General features: G+C 47.5%; 2 protein-coding genes across 2 annotated transcripts in view; both read left to right on the top strand.

Moving 5' to 3' along the window:
* Nucleotides 1-222: 222 nt before the first annotated feature.
* On the top strand, nucleotides 223-2470 carry LOC103606910 (serine protease 55-like). The gene is made up of 4 exons (XM_008591468.1): nucleotides 223-242; nucleotides 951-1210; nucleotides 1860-2002; nucleotides 2174-2470. The coding sequence occupies exons 1-4, from the start codon at nucleotides 223-225 to the stop codon at nucleotides 2468-2470; spliced, it is 720 nt and encodes a 239-aa protein (XP_008589690.1).
* A 10564-nt stretch (nucleotides 2471-13034) lies between these two features.
* The window catches only part of LOC103606911 (serine protease 52-like), a 32523-nt gene continuing 27649 nt past the window's right edge, over nucleotides 13035-17908 (top strand). The window contains exons 1-2 of the mRNA XM_008591469.1: nucleotides 13035-13084; nucleotides 15441-15590. Of these exons, the coding sequence (XP_008589691.1) occupies nucleotides 13035-13084; nucleotides 15441-15590 (200 nt within the window). The remainder of the gene's footprint in view (nucleotides 13085-15440; nucleotides 15591-17908) is intronic.

Below are 17908 nucleotides of genomic sequence, written 5' to 3' on the forward strand. Positions count from 1 at the left end.
TTCTGAGACCTGGGTCCCTGCTGGGTCTGCTCAGCTCCTTCACTCTGCTTCGACACTGGTCTTAGCCAGGAAGATGCTGGTAATACGGGATGAGGATTTCTCTGTGCTCCTTGTGTACAAATGGCTGCGCCCTTTCTCTTTCAGAAAAAGTTCAGTGTGGCTACAGACCTGCCTTTCCAAACTCCTCATGGTTACCATTTCGTGAACTCGTTGATGTCCAGAATGGCGAGTTCCCGTGGCAAGTGAGTATCCAGATGTCTCGGAAACACCTCTGTGGAGGCTCGATCATCCACCAGTGGTGGGTCCTGACAGCTGCACATTGCTTCCCGAGGACCCTGTAAGTTTTGGAGGCACTTATCTTAATTTACATCACGTCTTGTCAATGTGTTGTCTGGGCTGGGTAGCGCAGTGGGTGGGTGCACAAGGCTTATGAAGCCATGGGCTCTGTACCCAGTGTGTTCCAATGGGCTTTGTACCCAAAGTCTCTGCTCCACACCTACCATATTCAAAGGTTGTAGCTATATGCACCCAGTATTGGAAAACCAGTCCAAGGCTTCTCTTCTCCTGCCTGTCATCTGCAAATGAGGACAACACTGGATCCATTCATTGAACACATTGGCTGTGCACTGTTCTGAATGCTGGGGATTCAGCAGTCAACAAGACAGCCAAGCTCCCTGTCATCAAGGAGCTTCCTCCCTCACCTCTTGGATGAATTCACTCCATTTCCTTTAGTTGGGGGAGTTTCCCCGGGCTGTTGATTCACGAGCTCGGAGGTTTGCCTGAATTCGGGCCCCTGGCTCCCACCTGTGTGATCCATAGCCGTCCTCAAGGCCTACCCCTATGGACTTCTTGGTATTTGGTTGTAACCTCTGCTGTTTATAGACGTGTCTGCGAATGAGAGATGCACGGCAACTTGTCTGCATGGGTGTATTTGTGTATGCGTTCTTTAGACTAGAAATGGCACCAGTCAATGTCACTGTGGTCATGGGCACCAGAACGTTCATAGACATCCGCTTGGAGAGGAAACAAGTGCAGAAGATCATTATCCACAAAGATTATGAACCGCCCCACCTCAACAGTGACCTCTGTCTGCTCCTGCTGGCCACACCAGTAGAATTCACTAACTTCAAAAGGCCCGTGTGCCTGCAGGAGAAGGAGGGGGCCTGGGACCGGTGTTGGATGGCGGAGTGGGTAACGGCTCGTGGGTATGGTACGTGCCTTCCCTTCGTGGGCAGCCCTGAGCTAGACGTCACGGCATAGTCCACCATCCCAAGATAACTCAGCCAGTGATTCTCCAGCTGGGCTTGGTCACTGACGTCTCCACCCTTTCCCTGCAGGGCACAGGCCGTTGGGCCAGGGAGCACCTCTGGGAGGGTGGGAGTGGGGTGGGGTGGGTAGAAGGCCAAGAGCCCCTAGCATCATGGTCATTTCCTTCCCACAAAATGGCATGTCCAGCTGTGTCCTTGTCCTGGTTTCTCCATTTGGCTTGGCTAGGACACGGGATACTATCAATTTGGAAATGGGGCTGTTCTGAACCTCTGCCCGAGGACAGAAGCCGGCCACGGAGAGACAACGGGGCCACATTCCAGGTTCCCCTGGCTGGGGCTGGGGCTGGGGCAGGGCCTGGGGCTTTTGCAGGCGGCTTCGGAGGAAGTGAGCTTCCCATCGGGAGACACATGGAGAAGAGGAACCCCTAGTTGGGGCTACTGGAAGGGAGACTGAATGGGGTTTTGCTAGGAGACCTCAGGCTTCCCCACCCTGTGAATCTGTGACTCACTGAACATCTGCAGACTCCAGGACTCCCGCTGTCGGTGGCCAATGCGGGAATCATTCTCACGCCGGCTTCTCCACTCCGTCAGGCCTAGACGACGGCTTGAACACGTACCTGAAGAAGCTGCGAGTGGTACAGATTAGCCAGAGAGAGTGCGCCAAGAGAGTAGACCAGCTCCCCAGCAGCATGCTGTGTGCCTGGAGGGAACCAGGCACCTACGGCAGCTGCCAGGTACTCAGTCCCTGCCCGCCCCTTCCTCTGCACCCCACGCCATGCTGTAGTCTCCCAGGGCAGAGCACAGGAGGCCCCCAGCCCACACCATTAGGACCCCACCCCCAATTCCTCTTGCTGGAGGTACTGAGATTGCCTGCAGACTGTCCCTTCTTGCTTTTTCATTCCCAGGGAGACAGTGGGGCACCTATGGTCTGTGCTCTGTTTGGAACCCAGAGGCTCTTCCAAGTGGGTGTCTTCAGCTGGGGCATAACATCTGGCTCCAGGGGGAGACCTGGTATGTTTGTGTCTGTGGCACGATTTATTTCATGGATCCAGGAGGAGACAGAGAAGGAGGGGAAAGCCTACACCATCTCAGGAGCCCCAAGAAGCTTCCTGATTTGTGTCTCGCAGTACCCCTTCTTGCTAGTCTTGGGGTCTCTCATGCTGCTCACCACCATATTCACTGGCGATAAATCAAGTCACTAAGCTTTGGGCCCACACCTTTTTTCTTCTCTTTCTGCCTGGCCTTTCTTCTCCCCCATCCTCACATGAGCATCTATGGAGCGTCTACTACGGGTTTGCCTCTACTTGAGACCCCCAAATTTAGTCGAGGACTCAGTTCTCCCAGACCTCACTGTCTAAAGCACTGTAGCAGTGCGCCATCGGGCCAGCCCTCAAGTCACTAAGCTTTGGGCCCACACCTTTTTTCTTCTCTTTCTGCCTGGCCTTTCTTCTCTCCCATCCTCACATGAGCATCTATGGAGCGTCTACTACGGGTTTGCCTCTACTTGAGACCCCCAAATTTAGTCGAGGACTCAGTTCTCCCAGACCTCACTGTCTAATGAAGGAATAGCAAACACATGCTAAAAAGAGGTGCACTCAGTACATAGGGGATCCCAGAAGAAGAAAGAACAACTATGACGAGGAGGGACAATTCAGGAAAATGTCGGAAAATCAGCCTTGGTAAGTCACCCCAAGTTTCTGGACCTTGGCTTCCTCATCTATCAAAAATGAGATTCGATCAGATGAAATTCGTGGTCTTTCACCAGGCCAGCATTCTGTGATGCTCAGTAACTTCTTTTATTTCTCTCACGGAGCACACTATTACCCAGCCACTGACCAGCTTCAATTCTGTCAGTTCAGTGCTTAACACCGACTCAAACAGAGGTCGCTCCATTGAGGTGCCAGTGCTTTGGTCTCCTGGACATTCCTGAAAGAAAGTCCCTAACAGAGTTAGGAACAGTGGTCTTTGTCCAGTTTGGACTTGAACGTGGTGAGATTGTGACTTGGGACTTAGAGATCGCACCTTTCTTTTCCTCTCCTTAATATATCCAAATAAAAAGTTGGGATAGTAGAGTGGCTTGAAGGAAAAATCAACCTCTTCCCTCTCCACGTGATGGATGACGGAAGGAGGACCATGGTCAGGTGGTCAAAGTCACTGCCCACCAGCGGGAAAGGACAAAAATTCAAAGAGAAGACAAGCAGGTCCTTTCACTGAGAAAGAACAAAGTAGCTTGTATGGCCAGATTGAAGCACAGAGGGTGAGCATTTTTTTTAGAAAATCCTGAGACCATGTTTAGAGATCAGTGCTATAAAGGCAGCAGAGGCTAGTGGTGGAGCCTTTTCTGGATCCGCTCGTGGTTCAGTCTATGGCACAGGCACTATCAGTCATGTGGCCTCCTAGGAAAGGAAAACATGCATTCATTCAGTTACTTTGTGAACACTGAATGTGTGCCAGGCACTGGAAGGTACAGGAATGCAGATGACACGGCCCGTTCATGACCTCAGAGGGATATGTCACATCTAAATGTATGCATCTTCTCACACAGTCCCCTACTAACTAGTAATCAGTTTCATTATACATACACACGTGTGGTGTGTGTATATATCTCTTCTCTTTTCATTTTCTTAACTGTGTCTTTTCCAGAGTAGAAGTTTTTGGTTTTAATGAGTCCAACTTAATTTTTCTTTGGTGGATTGTGCTCTTGGTGTCATGTCTAAGAAAGTTATTGCCAAACCCAAGGTCACCTAGATGCACTCCTGTGTTATCTATGAGTCTGTGTAGTTTTACATTTAGGTCTATGATCCATTTTCAGTGAATTTTTGTGAAAGGTGTATTTATGTATCTAGATTTGGAGAAAGGGAAGTAGATGGATGTCCATTTATTCAACTACTATTTATTAAAAAGACTATCCTAACTCTATTGAATAGGTGGAAGGTTTGTGTCTAGATTCTATTTTTTTTTCCATGTGTATGTCCCATTGTTCCAGCACCACTTCTTGAAAGACTATCCTTTCTTCATTGAACTGTCTTTGCTCCTTTGCCAAGACCCGTTGACGATACTTGGGTGGGTCTAGTCCTGTTCCACTGGTCTATCTATTCTCTTGCCAGTACCACATGTCCTGGTTCCTACAGCTTTAGTAAGTCTTGAAGTTAAGTAGTGTCAGTGCTCTAACATTGTTCACCTTCAACATTTTGTTGGCTATTCTGGGTGTTTTGCTTTTTCATATAACCTTTAGAATTGGTTTGTCAATTGCCACTTGCTGTGATTGTAACTTACTTTGCATTGTACCAACAGATCAATTTTGGAAGAACCGACCTCTTGACGGTATTGAGTCTTCCCATCCACATGCATGAATATCTCTTCATTTATTTACATCTTTCATTTCTTTAGTCAGAGTTTTGTAGTTTCAAAGATTGATTTTGAATGTTAAACCAACCTCGCATTACCCTACTGATCATGGTGTATTTTCCTTTTCATACATTGTTGGATTCAATTTATTAAAATTTTGTTTTAAATGTTTGCATCTATGTCTGTGAGGGATGCTGGTCTCAAGATTTCTTGTAATGACTTTGCCTAATTTTGATATTGAAGTAATGCTGACTATATGGAATGATATGGGAAATAGTCTGTCCTATTCAGTTTTCTAGTAGGGTTTGTGTAGAATTGATATTATTTCTTCTTTTAATGTTTGGTAGAATTCACCAGTGGGGCCATCTGAACCTGGAATTTTCTTTGTTGTAAGATTTTTAACTATAAATCCAATTTATTCAATAGAGAGCTATTCAAATTATCCATTCATTCTTGAGTGAGCTTTGGTAGTTTGGTAGTTTATGTCTTTCAAGGAACTTTTCCATTCACCTAAATTGTTGAATTTTTTGCCATAAAGTTTTTCATAATGTTATCCTCTAAATATCTGCATATCTATTATCGTCCTTTTAATATCTATATAATCTGTAGTGATGTCATCTCTCATTCCTGATATTGGTAATTTGTGCCTTCTCACTTTTTTTTCCCGAGAGTCTGCTTAGAGGTTTATATCGATTTTATTGATCTTCTCAGAGAACCAGCTTTTGGTTTATTGATTTTGCTCTATCACTGATTCTTGGTCTTATATTTATTATTTCCTATTTTCCACCTACATTTGGTTTTATTTGCTCTTTTCCTAATTTCCTAAACTGGAAGCTGAATTCACTGATTTAAGATCTTTGTTCTCTAATATACGCATCTAGAGATATAAATTTCCCCTAAATATTGATTTAGTGTCATTTCCCAAATTTTGATATGTGTGTTTTTATTTTCATTCAGTTTAAAATTCTACTTTCTCTTTTGATTTCTTCTTTGACCCAGGGTGTGACCCAGAAGTGTGCTTTTAGTCTATAAGTACTTGGAATTTCCCTGATATCATTATGTTATTGATTTCCAATTTAATTTTACTGTGGTCATAGCATATACAGTACTTTGTAAAACTTGAATTATTTTAAATTTATTGAGACTTCTTTTAAAGCCCAGAATACGGTCTATCTTGGTAAGTGCTCTGAATGCACTTGGTAGAAAAAAAATGTGTATTCTTTGTTAGGTGGAGTGTTCCTACACCTAACACATTGTTGGTTAATCACATTGTTCAATTCTTCTGTGTACTTGGGAGCTTCCTGTGGGGACCAGTTCTTGAACTCTGTGGTTGAGCTAAATTGCTACTTTGCTGCTGATTCCCTGAGGAAGGCTTCTTATGCAGGTCAGGTTTTAATGGTTGACTTTATAGGTACTTCTGGGTCTAGTGAGATCCGGTGCACCTGGGTACACTCTGGTCTGGACCTGATTCTTTTCTGCATACTGCTTCCCCTGCAGTTCTATATTCCTGACCAGCCTCCTCTGAGTGGTCTTTCGCTGATTGGAGGGCAGATTAACTGTCCATGCTATGCCCCAATGTTCCATGCCATGGCCTGTCTCCCCCACTGCCCACACTCCAAACACTTCCCATGGGACAGGCCATATGCTGGTCCCTTTCAATGACTCACCAGCCTCTGAGTGTCTCCTTTTTTCTGTTCTCTTTGGCTCCTCGCTCCTGTGTGTGTCCACGGGAACACTGTTTTGTGGTCTTGCTTACCTGGGGACCACAAAGGCCCTCTTCTCCCCTGCCACCTCCAAGCAGCTGCGGCTTTTGTCAGCTCCTGCTCCATGTGCCCAGCAGCTCCAGCCCTGAATCAGCCAAGGCTCAAAATGGTTGGAGCAGTCCTTTCTTTCTCTCATTGCGGCTTCTCTTGCTTTCATGAACTCTGTAGGTTTCTCCTCTTCTCTTGAGTTCTAGTGGCACCAGCGTGGCTGTCGTTGCTTTTTAATAGTTGTAAATTGGTTGATTGTGGGAGAGGGTGATGCTGGGAACCATCTGTTCCACCATCTTGATCAGAAGCCCCTGTCTGATCTTTTCAGGTCTCACTTTTACCATTCGTTAGGCAGGACCAGAGCAGCATTTAATCTAGCTCTAATTATTTTCCACTACTGAGGTGTTACCTTCTGAATACTCTACCCAACACCCCATCCTGGCATGTGTGAACAGGCATCTGTGATCCTTTCAGATTATCCCTTCTCCATCCTTGAATAGTTTCTTCACATCCAGCTGGTCAGTTCCCTGCTGAATTCTCAAGAAAGACCCTCAGCTCATCTCCAGGGTTCACTCTCCATAGCTGCCTTGGTCTCCCGGCCTCTTCCCTCTGTCTCCTTTACCCAGGGAGTACATTGGGCTCTGCCTGAGCTACTGCCCCCTGCTCCAACACTTGGAGACTCTCTCAAGATGGTGAGCTTGGGGTGATTGACGGGCTCATCTTGGTTGTTTCCTGTCCATCAGAGATCACTGTCCTTCATTGACTTTTATGCAGAGTCTTGAGCAATCAATGTTTCATATGCCTTTTCTGCTTTTGTCGTTGCTGCTGTTGATTCGGGCAGGAGGGTGAATCTGGTCTCTATTACTCCATCTTGGCCAGAAGCTGAGGTCTCCCTAGGTCATTCGGATGCTTACTACTCTTGTGGGTTGACTCAGAGAGATATTAGGGTACAGTAAGATCCTGAGATCCTCCCCATGACTGAGAAGGGAGGAGGATTACACAGAGGAAGGTGTGGGACTGTGACGCAGTCATACTCAGGGCCTCACGTGACTCCACAGGCAGCTCTGATGCTGAGGTGGCCCTTTGGACTTGTCCCAAGTGGGAGCAATGTGGCTGAGCCTTCAAGCTCCTGTGTTGACCAGTCATTGGTTGTAGGCTGCTTGGAGACAGCATATGACCTTGGGCATGGTGACTCTTCCCAGCCAAGGAAATTCTGGAGATGTCTCAGAACTGAGAGCTGTCATCTGAGAGCACCCACCATAGCTGACATTTGAGAACCATTGCTCCGTTGCTTTAACGGAGGCCAAATGTGGGAAGGATACACTGTCCCTTTTGCTTCTCCAATGCTTCTATCTTCCCTTCCCTATGACACTTGATGGAGTGGAGGTGGGGTCGCCTTCCAGAGAATGTCCTCCTAGGTTACTTTCCAGGTGCATGTACTTCCATACATTTCATCAAGTGGTGGCCCAGATGAGCTGTGTGCCCCAGGTGGTATTGTGACAACAGCAGATAATCTGTCACGTGTACAGATATGATCTGGAAAAACGCAAACCTCCCCTCATGATGAGCCACCCACAGAGAGCTCTGTGTGCAGCTCCTGCATAAGAATGTTGTGTACGTGAATACAGACAACCCCACTTCATGGCAGAACACGATCTGTGCAGTAGGAGGAGCTCAGACAACAAGTACAGGAGGCAAGGAGGAGCAGAGACCTTTCGGAGCTGGCTGGGGCTTGCAGGATGGGTGGGATGTGGAAATGCACCTCAGTCAAGGAAGGGATGACACTTAAGAGGGGATCCGAAAGGAAGATTGGAGTATCTCAGAAACTGTGACCAAGGAGTGAAGGCTTCCTCCACTGGGAGAGACCTGATCATACTGTATTATGTACGTCCTTAAGTAGGGAGACCCTTAGGTTGATAGAATGAAGCTTCCTTTAATTTATTAGAAAATAAACCTTTGTGCAGACATTTCCTATACTATACACGTTACTCAGAGGCTTATGAAATCCTGAACTTCTGAAAAAGTTAAATCTCTCGACAGGAACTCTGGATATCCCCGACGTGCTCAGATCCCAGCTCTCCACCACCGTGTCCCTCCACCCGCACACCCCAGCCTCCATCACACTGACGGCCTTTCCAGTCCTTCAACACGCTGAGATCCTTCCTGCCCCGGGGCCTTCCACGTGCTTGTGCTCTGACTGCACACTCTTTCCACTAGTCTTCTTTAGGCTAACTCCTACATGTCATTCAGGTCTCATCTCAAATGTCACTTCCTCAGAGCCCCTCCCTGGCCACCTGGTCTAAAGTAGGCTCCCTGCCCACCCTCAGCACTCTTATTTCTTCTCGTGTTTCCTGCAGTAGGTCCTGCGCCAGCATCCTTGTCATGTACCTGGGCAGCAGTATCCTGGGGAAAGGAGAGTACTCAGACCTTCTGAGCGTTCTTGGATGAGCTGATGATGATACAGGGACCCAGCATGCCATCATGGCCCCTTGTCAGAGTCCTGGTTAGGTCTGACCCACAGAGGGTGCACTGTGTTCATGGACCAAACCTGTCATCATTTTCCTTGGTCCTGGGTGCACACAAGAATGGTTATACATACCAGCTGACAGACCCCTCCTATTCATTCTCTGACATAAGAACCATTGTGGTAGAAAGCCCTGAAAATGCCCCATCTGGCCAAGGTGGTTGTTACGTTTGGTTTCCCTGGGAAGCGGACTCTGAGACTGTGCAGGAGATGTACCAGTGCGTGCCCTGGGGATAAACACCTATGCCAGGGAGGAAGGAGGACCAGCAAAGGAGAAGTGGGGCTGTGAAGTCCTCAGCCAGCCCCACAGGGTTCTGTGAAGCAGGGTGGCCTTTCAGACTTGTCTGAAACTGGGGTGAAGGGGTTAGAATTTGATACTTCCTGCACTGGTCAGTCATTCAATGTGGGCTTCCCTGGGGAGGGAGCTGTGACCTTGGATGGAAGAAGCTCTCTTCAGCCAAGGTAATTTCCAACCCTGCCTCTCCTGTGGGACTGCCAATGTTAGTGCCATTTTCAAAGTCTCAAAGGACGTAAAGGGTGGCCGTCCTCGTTATGTCCTTACTCAGTTTACTGTGTGGTCCCCGCAAAAATCCAGATGAATCACAGCAGGTGACAATGCACTGCCATGCATGTTACCAAGAGGTAGCCCCAGCTGAGCTGGTTTGCCTCAGGTGGTATCATTACTACAACACACACTCTGGCACATGGTATGCAGGTATGATCTGAAAAATGCATCTTTTCAATTTCATCTAAGAAAGAAGATGAAAATCAGTACGCACTGACCTGGACAGTAGAAGCTCACATCCACTATCTCGCCCCAGGATGACGTTACCTCTCCCACTCTGTCACAATATAGAATGTCACATTAGTCCACCATGTTAATATCATCAGCTTATCAGACCTGGGGATAGGAAGCAGCAAGTACTCTGAATGCCCTGAGAAAACACATTACTCCAAAGACTCAGGGGCCTGACACACTGGTAAAGTTTTCAGGGGTCTGGACATCCTCAGGACACTCCCTCTAAGGTAAAGAACAAATTATTGCACCTTACACCTGCCATTGCTGTGGAAAGGCACAATGGGTGAGTCCTGTCTGGATTTTGTAGATAGCAGATAGCGTAGTTGAAAATAATGCTCCAACCCATTTATCAGCTGGTTCAGAAGGTTTCCATTTGAGCGTGGGGTTCCAAGCAAGAGAGGGCTTTGCACTGAGTTCAGGTTGCCGTACAAACTCCTGCCCCTTGGGCCACACGACAAATAGATCCAACGGCACTAAAGACACATATCGAAATAATTCCCCCAATGTGCTGTGAGAAAATAAATGCCATATTTAAATTGTTGACTATCAGTCATGTAAAACATTCAAAAATCGATTTTCAACTAAAAACATTTAATATTTAAAAACACTGAAAAAATTAAAATTCAAGTGTTGTGTACAAGAATCCTTATAGTTTGTGATAACAAAAAATTAGAAACTACATAAATGCTCATTATCAGAGACATGAATAAGTTTTTGTACACTCACACAACACGACATCATTCAGGATGAATGCATCCATGAACTAGAGTTAAACTGAACAACATAGAAAAATCTCAGACAAATGTGTTCAGCGTGAGATTGTTTTTATAAATTTTAAAGATAGGCAGGCCCTTACTTTTGCTTAGGGTATTTCATTTGCAGAAAAATGATCAGCAGATACAAAGGCGAGGTGGATGCAGAGTTCGGGGTATTTGTTACAGCCAGAGGGGACGCAGAGACCCATGTCTTCAGTCATGTCTGCAGTGTTTCATTTGTTGTACTTTTATTTATACCATTTTTATATCTTAAATATTTTACCATAATTTATAAAAGTAAATGAGAAGGAGTGAGACAGGAGGAAGAGAATTTGAAGCACTCATAATTTCTTCTCATTTGGCAAAACAAGATGCATACTAAGGTGACACTGGTGCTCGTGAAAGACGGTTGAAGGGAAAACAGAGAAGGATGCAGCCGTAGGTGAAGTTAGCGGACACAGACCCTCGCCTTAAGAGCAGGCTTGGGTACAAGGCTGCTCCTCCGGCTCACCAGTGATTTCATGAGCAGAAGTCAGGGGCCTCTGCTAGTTTTCAGGTCACCCCGTTGTGGCTGGGACCCACAGCCAGGAGGCCGGTGTACCCGTGGCTGGGAGGCAGTAGGAAACACACTCCTCCTCCCCCAAGCTGCCCCACAGCCCTGTGGCTGGTGACCAGGAGGGAATGAAGAGTTGGGCCACTGTAACATCTCACTCTACTGGAGCCTGCTGCCGCTGCTACGCCTAATTCCTGCACATCAAATATTAGCAAGTGCGTCGCATTGGACCCCAAATCGCATCCAGAATGCCAATGTGAAGCAGCTATGAATATGACAGAGAAAAATGGAATTTAGGAGTTAGCGAACTGGATTTCATGTGAAGCTGCCCCACAGCCCTGTGGCTGGTGACCAGGAGGGAATGAAGAGTTGGGCCACTGTAACATCTCACTCTACTGGAGCCTGCTGCCGCTGCTCGCCTAATTCCTGCACATCAATTATTAGCAAGTGCGTCGCATTGGACCCCAAATCGCATCCAGAATGCCAATGTGGAGCAGCTATGAATATGACAGAGAAAAATGGAATTTAGGAGTTAGCGAACTGGATTTCATGTGCTACAAGACAGTATCTAGCAAACTCACTACTTTGGCTGCTCAGCATACATGCACAGCCTTCTACTACATTAAAATTTCTAGAAAACTAGAATAGCCACACGGCATGCTGCTGCCTAACACAGTACAACTAGCCTTCACACAAACACAACACTGATCCTTCCTGAAAAGTCTCATAAGTCATAATCTCCATCTCTGAGAGATAATCATTCCTCCTTCAGTTTAATTACCATCCCAGCTTCATATCTTTGTGTCAGTCTGGGTCCTGCAAAAGCAGATTCCAAAACTGAATTATATGTGAGATTTTTGGAGGGAAATGTCGAGGAAGGATAAAGGGAGGGAGAACAGGAGGAGTCAGGACATCACCAGACCCCGATGCAGGTCCAAGAAGGTCTGGACCAGGTGCTGGGGGCTCCTGAGCAAAAGCCACCACACGGGGCAGGAACAGACTGGCTCTAGCATTGCCTGCCACTTCACTGGCTGTGTGCGCCATGTGAGAAGGGCATTCTCCATCTGATTGCCATGATGGACCCGAAGGAGTGGTAGCCGGAGGCAGCCACCAACTATGCTTCCTGCAGCAGGTTCTGTCAGAGCAGATCTGAGAGGGGCACCTCTGTAGCTACCACAGTCTTATGCCCTAAAAACCAAGTAATAAATGTAACCCACACCAACTTACAGGGAAAGAAGAAAAAAAAAACTTATATAATGAAACAAACATGAAAATCCAGGCAGCTAGATAATTCTCAAATCTGAGTGGATCCTGAGGCTGTAGCTGGTGTTTGTAAATTCCTTCTTCCAACCTGAATGACCCTCAGCTGGTGCTGGTCCCTTACTTGGTGGGGTGACCCAAGCTTTCATTTCTGAGCTCTCGATTGATCCACCTGTATTGCATTGCTATAGCTTCCCATTGATTTTTCCCTTTGGACAATGAAATATTAAGAGCATCCCAAAGGATTTCACGGATGTTGGACATATTCCTCCATGTCCCCATTGTGTGCAGCAAACCTCTATTCCCTTGATCATGGTCAGGGTCAATCATGTCAGCCAGTACAGTCACCCCTCCTCTGCCTCTCAGCTCAATGGCATCATGACCCCGAGTGGTCAGGCAGCAGTCCCAACTCTCAGTTCAGTACATCCACTGTGTCCCCTGCTAGAAGCTTTCCTCCCTTGGAAACTAAGACCTCTAAACCTCCAGGGCTCAAAGTTGTGACAAGAAGCAAGACATTTTTGTGTGGGTCTATCACAAATCATAAGCGCAACCAGTCCCATTTTAATCCCTTGACTCACGAAACCCATGCCTTCTGGCCATATGAGAATCAGTACTTTATACTGAATACTGGTTCTTGGTAGATACCGTACCTTGTCAAAGGGCACTTCAACTTCACAAGTTGCGAGATCTCTATGGATTCAGTCATGTGAACTGTTCTATCAGGCATGCTGCTTCCGGGTGGAGGGATGCCCGGCACGATAGAGAATCCCACGAACATGAGCTTGTTGGACTATGACCAGTTGGTCGGAAATAATGCAAATGGAAAGTGAGGTTTCAGACTCTACAGGACCTGGGAGGGTTTAGAAAGGCAGAGATGATGCTAACTAGGAGCATCAACATACAAACTCTGGCAGATCGACCCTCTAAATGTGGAAAACAAGGTGTAATCCCCTCCTAGGGTTGCTATGAGGATTTAGTGAAATAACCAACACTTGCAAAGTCCCGGACACAGTATACTGTACGTGATAAGCCTTATTGATGGATATCTTGGTGTCCTAAATTCAGAATGGCCTATAGCCCTCAACTCTATGCTCTGCAAGAAACTGCTAGAACCGTTATTTTCCATTTGTTCCCCGTATTGTCACTGCAGATCCTTTTTCCATACTTCCCTGGCTCCTGGTAGACTGGACCTCTGTAGGGTAAATCTGGACGTAGCCCTATTCCCCCCTCCACATGCATACCAGAATTCCCCCTTGTATCAGTCCGTTTCTGTTGCTTATAACAAAATACATGGAACTGGGTATTTTATAAAGAAAATAAAATTTACTGCTTACAGTTTCTGAGGCCAGGAAATCCAAAGTCCAGGGAACACAGCTGGTAAGGGTCTTGGTGGTGACTCCAGTGACACATTGTGAAATGGCAGAGCAGAGACTGAGCAGAGAGAGCAGGAGAGACTGTCCTCTCTCTTCTTTAAAAGCCCTCAGAACCACGCCCCTGACCACTATTTTTAATCCATTCACTACTGCAGGGTTCTACAATCCAATCAGCTCTTCAAAGCTCCACCTCTCAATTGCCATAATAGGATTCCCCACCCTCTTAACAGTCACAGTGGGGACCAAGTTTCTAATACAGAAAACTTGGGGGACATGATTCAAGCTTCAGTGAGTTTTGTGGGAACATAATTCAATCCACTGTAGCCCTCCCCCCTGGGAAACTACCCCTGGCCAAGGAAGTTACCCAAGGACAGGTACATCCCCTTTAAGACAAAAGGAAGACTGGAGGAAGCAGGGACCCTAAGTAAATGAATTAGCACACCGGTGCTAAAGCACTCTGGTGCCAGGAGAGTAGTGAGTAGGTCAACTTACCTGCTCAGCAGACCTCCCATGCACTCTGAGTTATGTGAGCTGGGTGAGGGTCTGCACATAAGCCTGCAAATGATTTACACCCCTACTCTGATCTGTTCACTATATAACTGTTGTATGTACCCCATGGCAGTGCAGATATCTGCTTGGCCACTGTCAGCGATTCCCGTAAGTCTGATAAACCGGTATCTCTACCTATTGGAACCCTGGGTGAGTTCTTTGGAATAGGCAAACTCTACATGATTGCCCTCTCAGATTTGGGGGTCCCACGATAAAGCTCCTATGCACCGAGTCACCTGGGATCCTAAATGCCACTCAGCAAACACCAACAGGAGGTCCCAGAGCAGGAGTGGGAGGTCTTGGGACATCTCCTCCCCATCCCTCTCCTGTTTAGGCCATCGTCCCGCCAGTGGCTGGGTCCCTTCTCGACTCAGCTCCCACCCGGCAGCCCCTCCTCCACACCAGCCATTCTCACTGCATTCCGGTCACACTCTCTTCTTTTTGGACACCTTACTCTCCTTTACTTCTATGCGACACCCACAACTTTTAGTCCTCTCATTAATACACCTACGTTTGAACTTCAGAGTGGGCTTCCATTTCCTTCTGGAAGCCTCCCTAATTGATATGCTCAGGGTCTTCGTCCTCAACATCCCAGCCACACCGGCCTCAGAGTGCTGGGTGGAAATTGAGGAAGTCAGGGCAGGCCTGTGGAAGGTGGGGCAGGGAGGGGGAACAGAGCCACGCCGGACACTAGACATCTCCACTCCTCAGCCGACCTGAGGGCTTCACCTCCAAGAGACCAGTGGCTGCCAGCACACAGGCGACTCCCCTAGGAAAACACAAGTCCAGGGCCCCCAGCTGCGCCCCTGTGCAATATGGAGTCACTAACTCTGGAGCTGGACTTCCGTGGCATTGCGCACAGTGATGCAGCTGGCCTTGTATAAGACAGAGCAGGGCACAGCTGACCCTGCGGGGACAAATGTCTGTTTCTTCATCTGTCTCCTGTCCCACATGGCCCTGCTCCCCCTCAACTGTGTGTGCACTTTTCTCTCCCTGGCCACAAATGCCATCAAGACTGAAACTAGGTCACAGAGGCCATGCTGACACAGGCCCTCAGGCCATGGCCTCCCCTGACCTGACTCCCAGGCTCCCCGGCCTAGAGTCCCAAGCACAGACCCAAGTGCCCCCGGCTCACCAGGGCATCCAGCAGGGTCCCTGGTCCCTAGAACACAGCATGCAGGGGACTGTGTGTCCAGCCTGTGAGTGGCAGGGAGCATGTTCCTGAGCTGGGTGGTGAGGGACAAACTTTCTACTACGTAGAGCAGAAGACTACCACCAGCACGACCTGAGCAGGAACCCCTCGGCTACTGTGGACTCGGGCACTGGAGTTTGTGCCCCCCACCCCCAACTCCACACACTGAAGCCCTCACCCCCAGAGTGGCTGTATGGGGAGATGGTGCCCCTGAGGAGGTAAGTAAGGTTAAATGAGGTCATAGGGTGGGCCCTGATGGATAGGAGGGTGTCCTTCTAAGGACACTGTCTTTCAAGATGGGCACTCACCTGTCCTCTCCCCCACACATTTAAGGTTAAATGAGGTCATAGGGTGGGCCCTGATGGATAGGATGGTGTCCTTCTAAGGACACTGTCTTTCAAGATGGGCACTCACCTGTCCTCTCCCCCACACATGGGAATGGAGCAAAGGCCATGTGAGGTCACAGACGAAGCCCCCACCTGCACGCCAGGAGGGAACCCAGGCAGGTGACGAAGGGACCTCAGCAGGAACGTCAACAATCTCTGCCTCGGGCTGAGCCTCGTGACTTTGGCGATGCCCTGTTCCAGTTCCACAAGATAAGGGCATCACGTGGGTAGGAGGGGGACAAACTGACAAGTGTTTAACTTGCTGGTTAGGGAAGTTATGTTCAGTTTTAACAGAGTTGATGCACAAATGTTTTTACCCAGAAGCGCCCGTATGCTGTTCCCCTTCTGACGCAGTAGCCACCGCTGACTGTGGCTTCTGCTGGTAGGCCACCAGCGAGGGTGGCACTGTTCCACTCTGAGGCCCTCCCCTCCCTTCCTGTCCTTCTGTGTAAGACTCTGGTTATTGTAATGAGACTTTGGACAACTTCTCTGTGTTTCAGATGGCGTTTCCGGGCCCATGCTCACATTTGGCTCCCAATAAACTTTACAAAATTATCTCTGCCTTGACAGCCTTAATTTCGGTCCACACAAGGGAACCTTGATCTTGGGCTTCTAGTCTGCACAATGTGAGAAAATAAAGGTCTGTTGTTGAATCCACCCGGTGGTCTGTGGTGTTTCGTTGTGGCAGCCTGAGCAGACTAAGACGGAATTGAACACAACTTCTCCCCACAGGGTGGGCAAAAACACTTTCAACAAATTGGGCAGTGCTTCTGTGGTTCACATCATGGCTTTAGAGTCTGGTTTTCAGGTACAGTTTCTACTCAGCAAATTCACCATTTTGAGGCACACGGCTCTGTGAATTCTGACGAATGCAGTGGTTCTGTAACCAGCACCACAATTAAGACACAGAACCTTCTCATCACCCGCAAACATGCCCCGGTGCCCCTTCGTAGTCCACCCCCTTCCCCAAGCCCCAGCTCAGGCAGCAACTGATATGTCCTCTGCACCTGTAGTTTTGTCTTTTCCAGACTGTCATATAAATGGAATCATACAGAACGTAGCTGGTTGCGACCAGCTTCTCCAACTCAGCACGTGCAGTTGAGGTTTGCGTTGCTGTGTGAATTCACAGGGGTTCCTCTTTATTGCTGAACAGTGACGCTGTCGTGTGGAGGTACCAGTCTGTTTATCCACTCACCTGACGATGGACATTCAGGTCGCTACCAGTTTTTAGCAATTATGCCTAAAGCCACTATTAACATTGGGCACTGGTTTTGGTGTGAACTTATGTTTTCATACAATGCTGTTTTGCTAAAAATGTGAATTCATCTACTGACATGCTGGGAGATTTGGCGGTGATTGGTCCACATGAAGATAATGCACTTTCTCCCTTCTGAAGCCTGGGGCCTGCCTGGGAGCTCTGTGGTTAAGCTGGGCAGGACTGCGGGTGACACCAGGAATCCTTTTATCTATGCTCCATTCCACCTCACATGCAAACATGCCCTCTAGTGCCCAAAAGTTTGCAATTATTACTTACAAATACAATGAGACGTTGCTCTACTGAGCCCAGATATGTGCTGTTTCCCAGAAAAAAACGGAGGTAAGGAGGTGTTCTCTCTCATTTCAAGCCTCTGCCTGGCATAGAAAAGATGGGAGTTGGGTTGATGGATTCTAATGCTTTGTTTACAGCAATGAGAAGTATTTTAAATGCTCATTGTGATAAAACTCCGCATACAATAGTACAAACTAACTGCCTCATATTTCATTTGCCTTTCAATGATCCTGACAGGATATTTCCAAGGGTTTTAGGATAAAATGTAAAGCCTCAAAACAACTGGGGGAAACAAGGTCCGTGATCATTTTCCCTAAAATGGAAATCCACTTTGTATACAATTTTTTAAAATGTTTACACCTACACGTCCTTGTCAATCATTAGTAGGAACGGCTGTTTTCAATACACCTGTCACATCCATGATGATTTCTTACGCGACCTATTCAGTGGTCACACAGTAAAGAAGGCTGTTCATCCAGACTTGAGCTTTATTTAATAACTTGAGCCCCTACCTACCACTCAGCATCGTAATTACTCCAATTCAATAGTTTAGCTGGAACCGTGCAAATTTGTCAACATTCTGTTTTTGAGCTACCAAAAC

This window comes from Galeopterus variegatus, unplaced genomic scaffold (assembly GCF_000696425.1).
Source record: "Galeopterus variegatus unplaced genomic scaffold, G_variegatus-3.0.2 Scaffold6950, whole genome shotgun sequence".
Taxonomy (NCBI): Eukaryota; Metazoa; Chordata; class Mammalia; order Dermoptera; family Cynocephalidae; genus Galeopterus; species Galeopterus variegatus.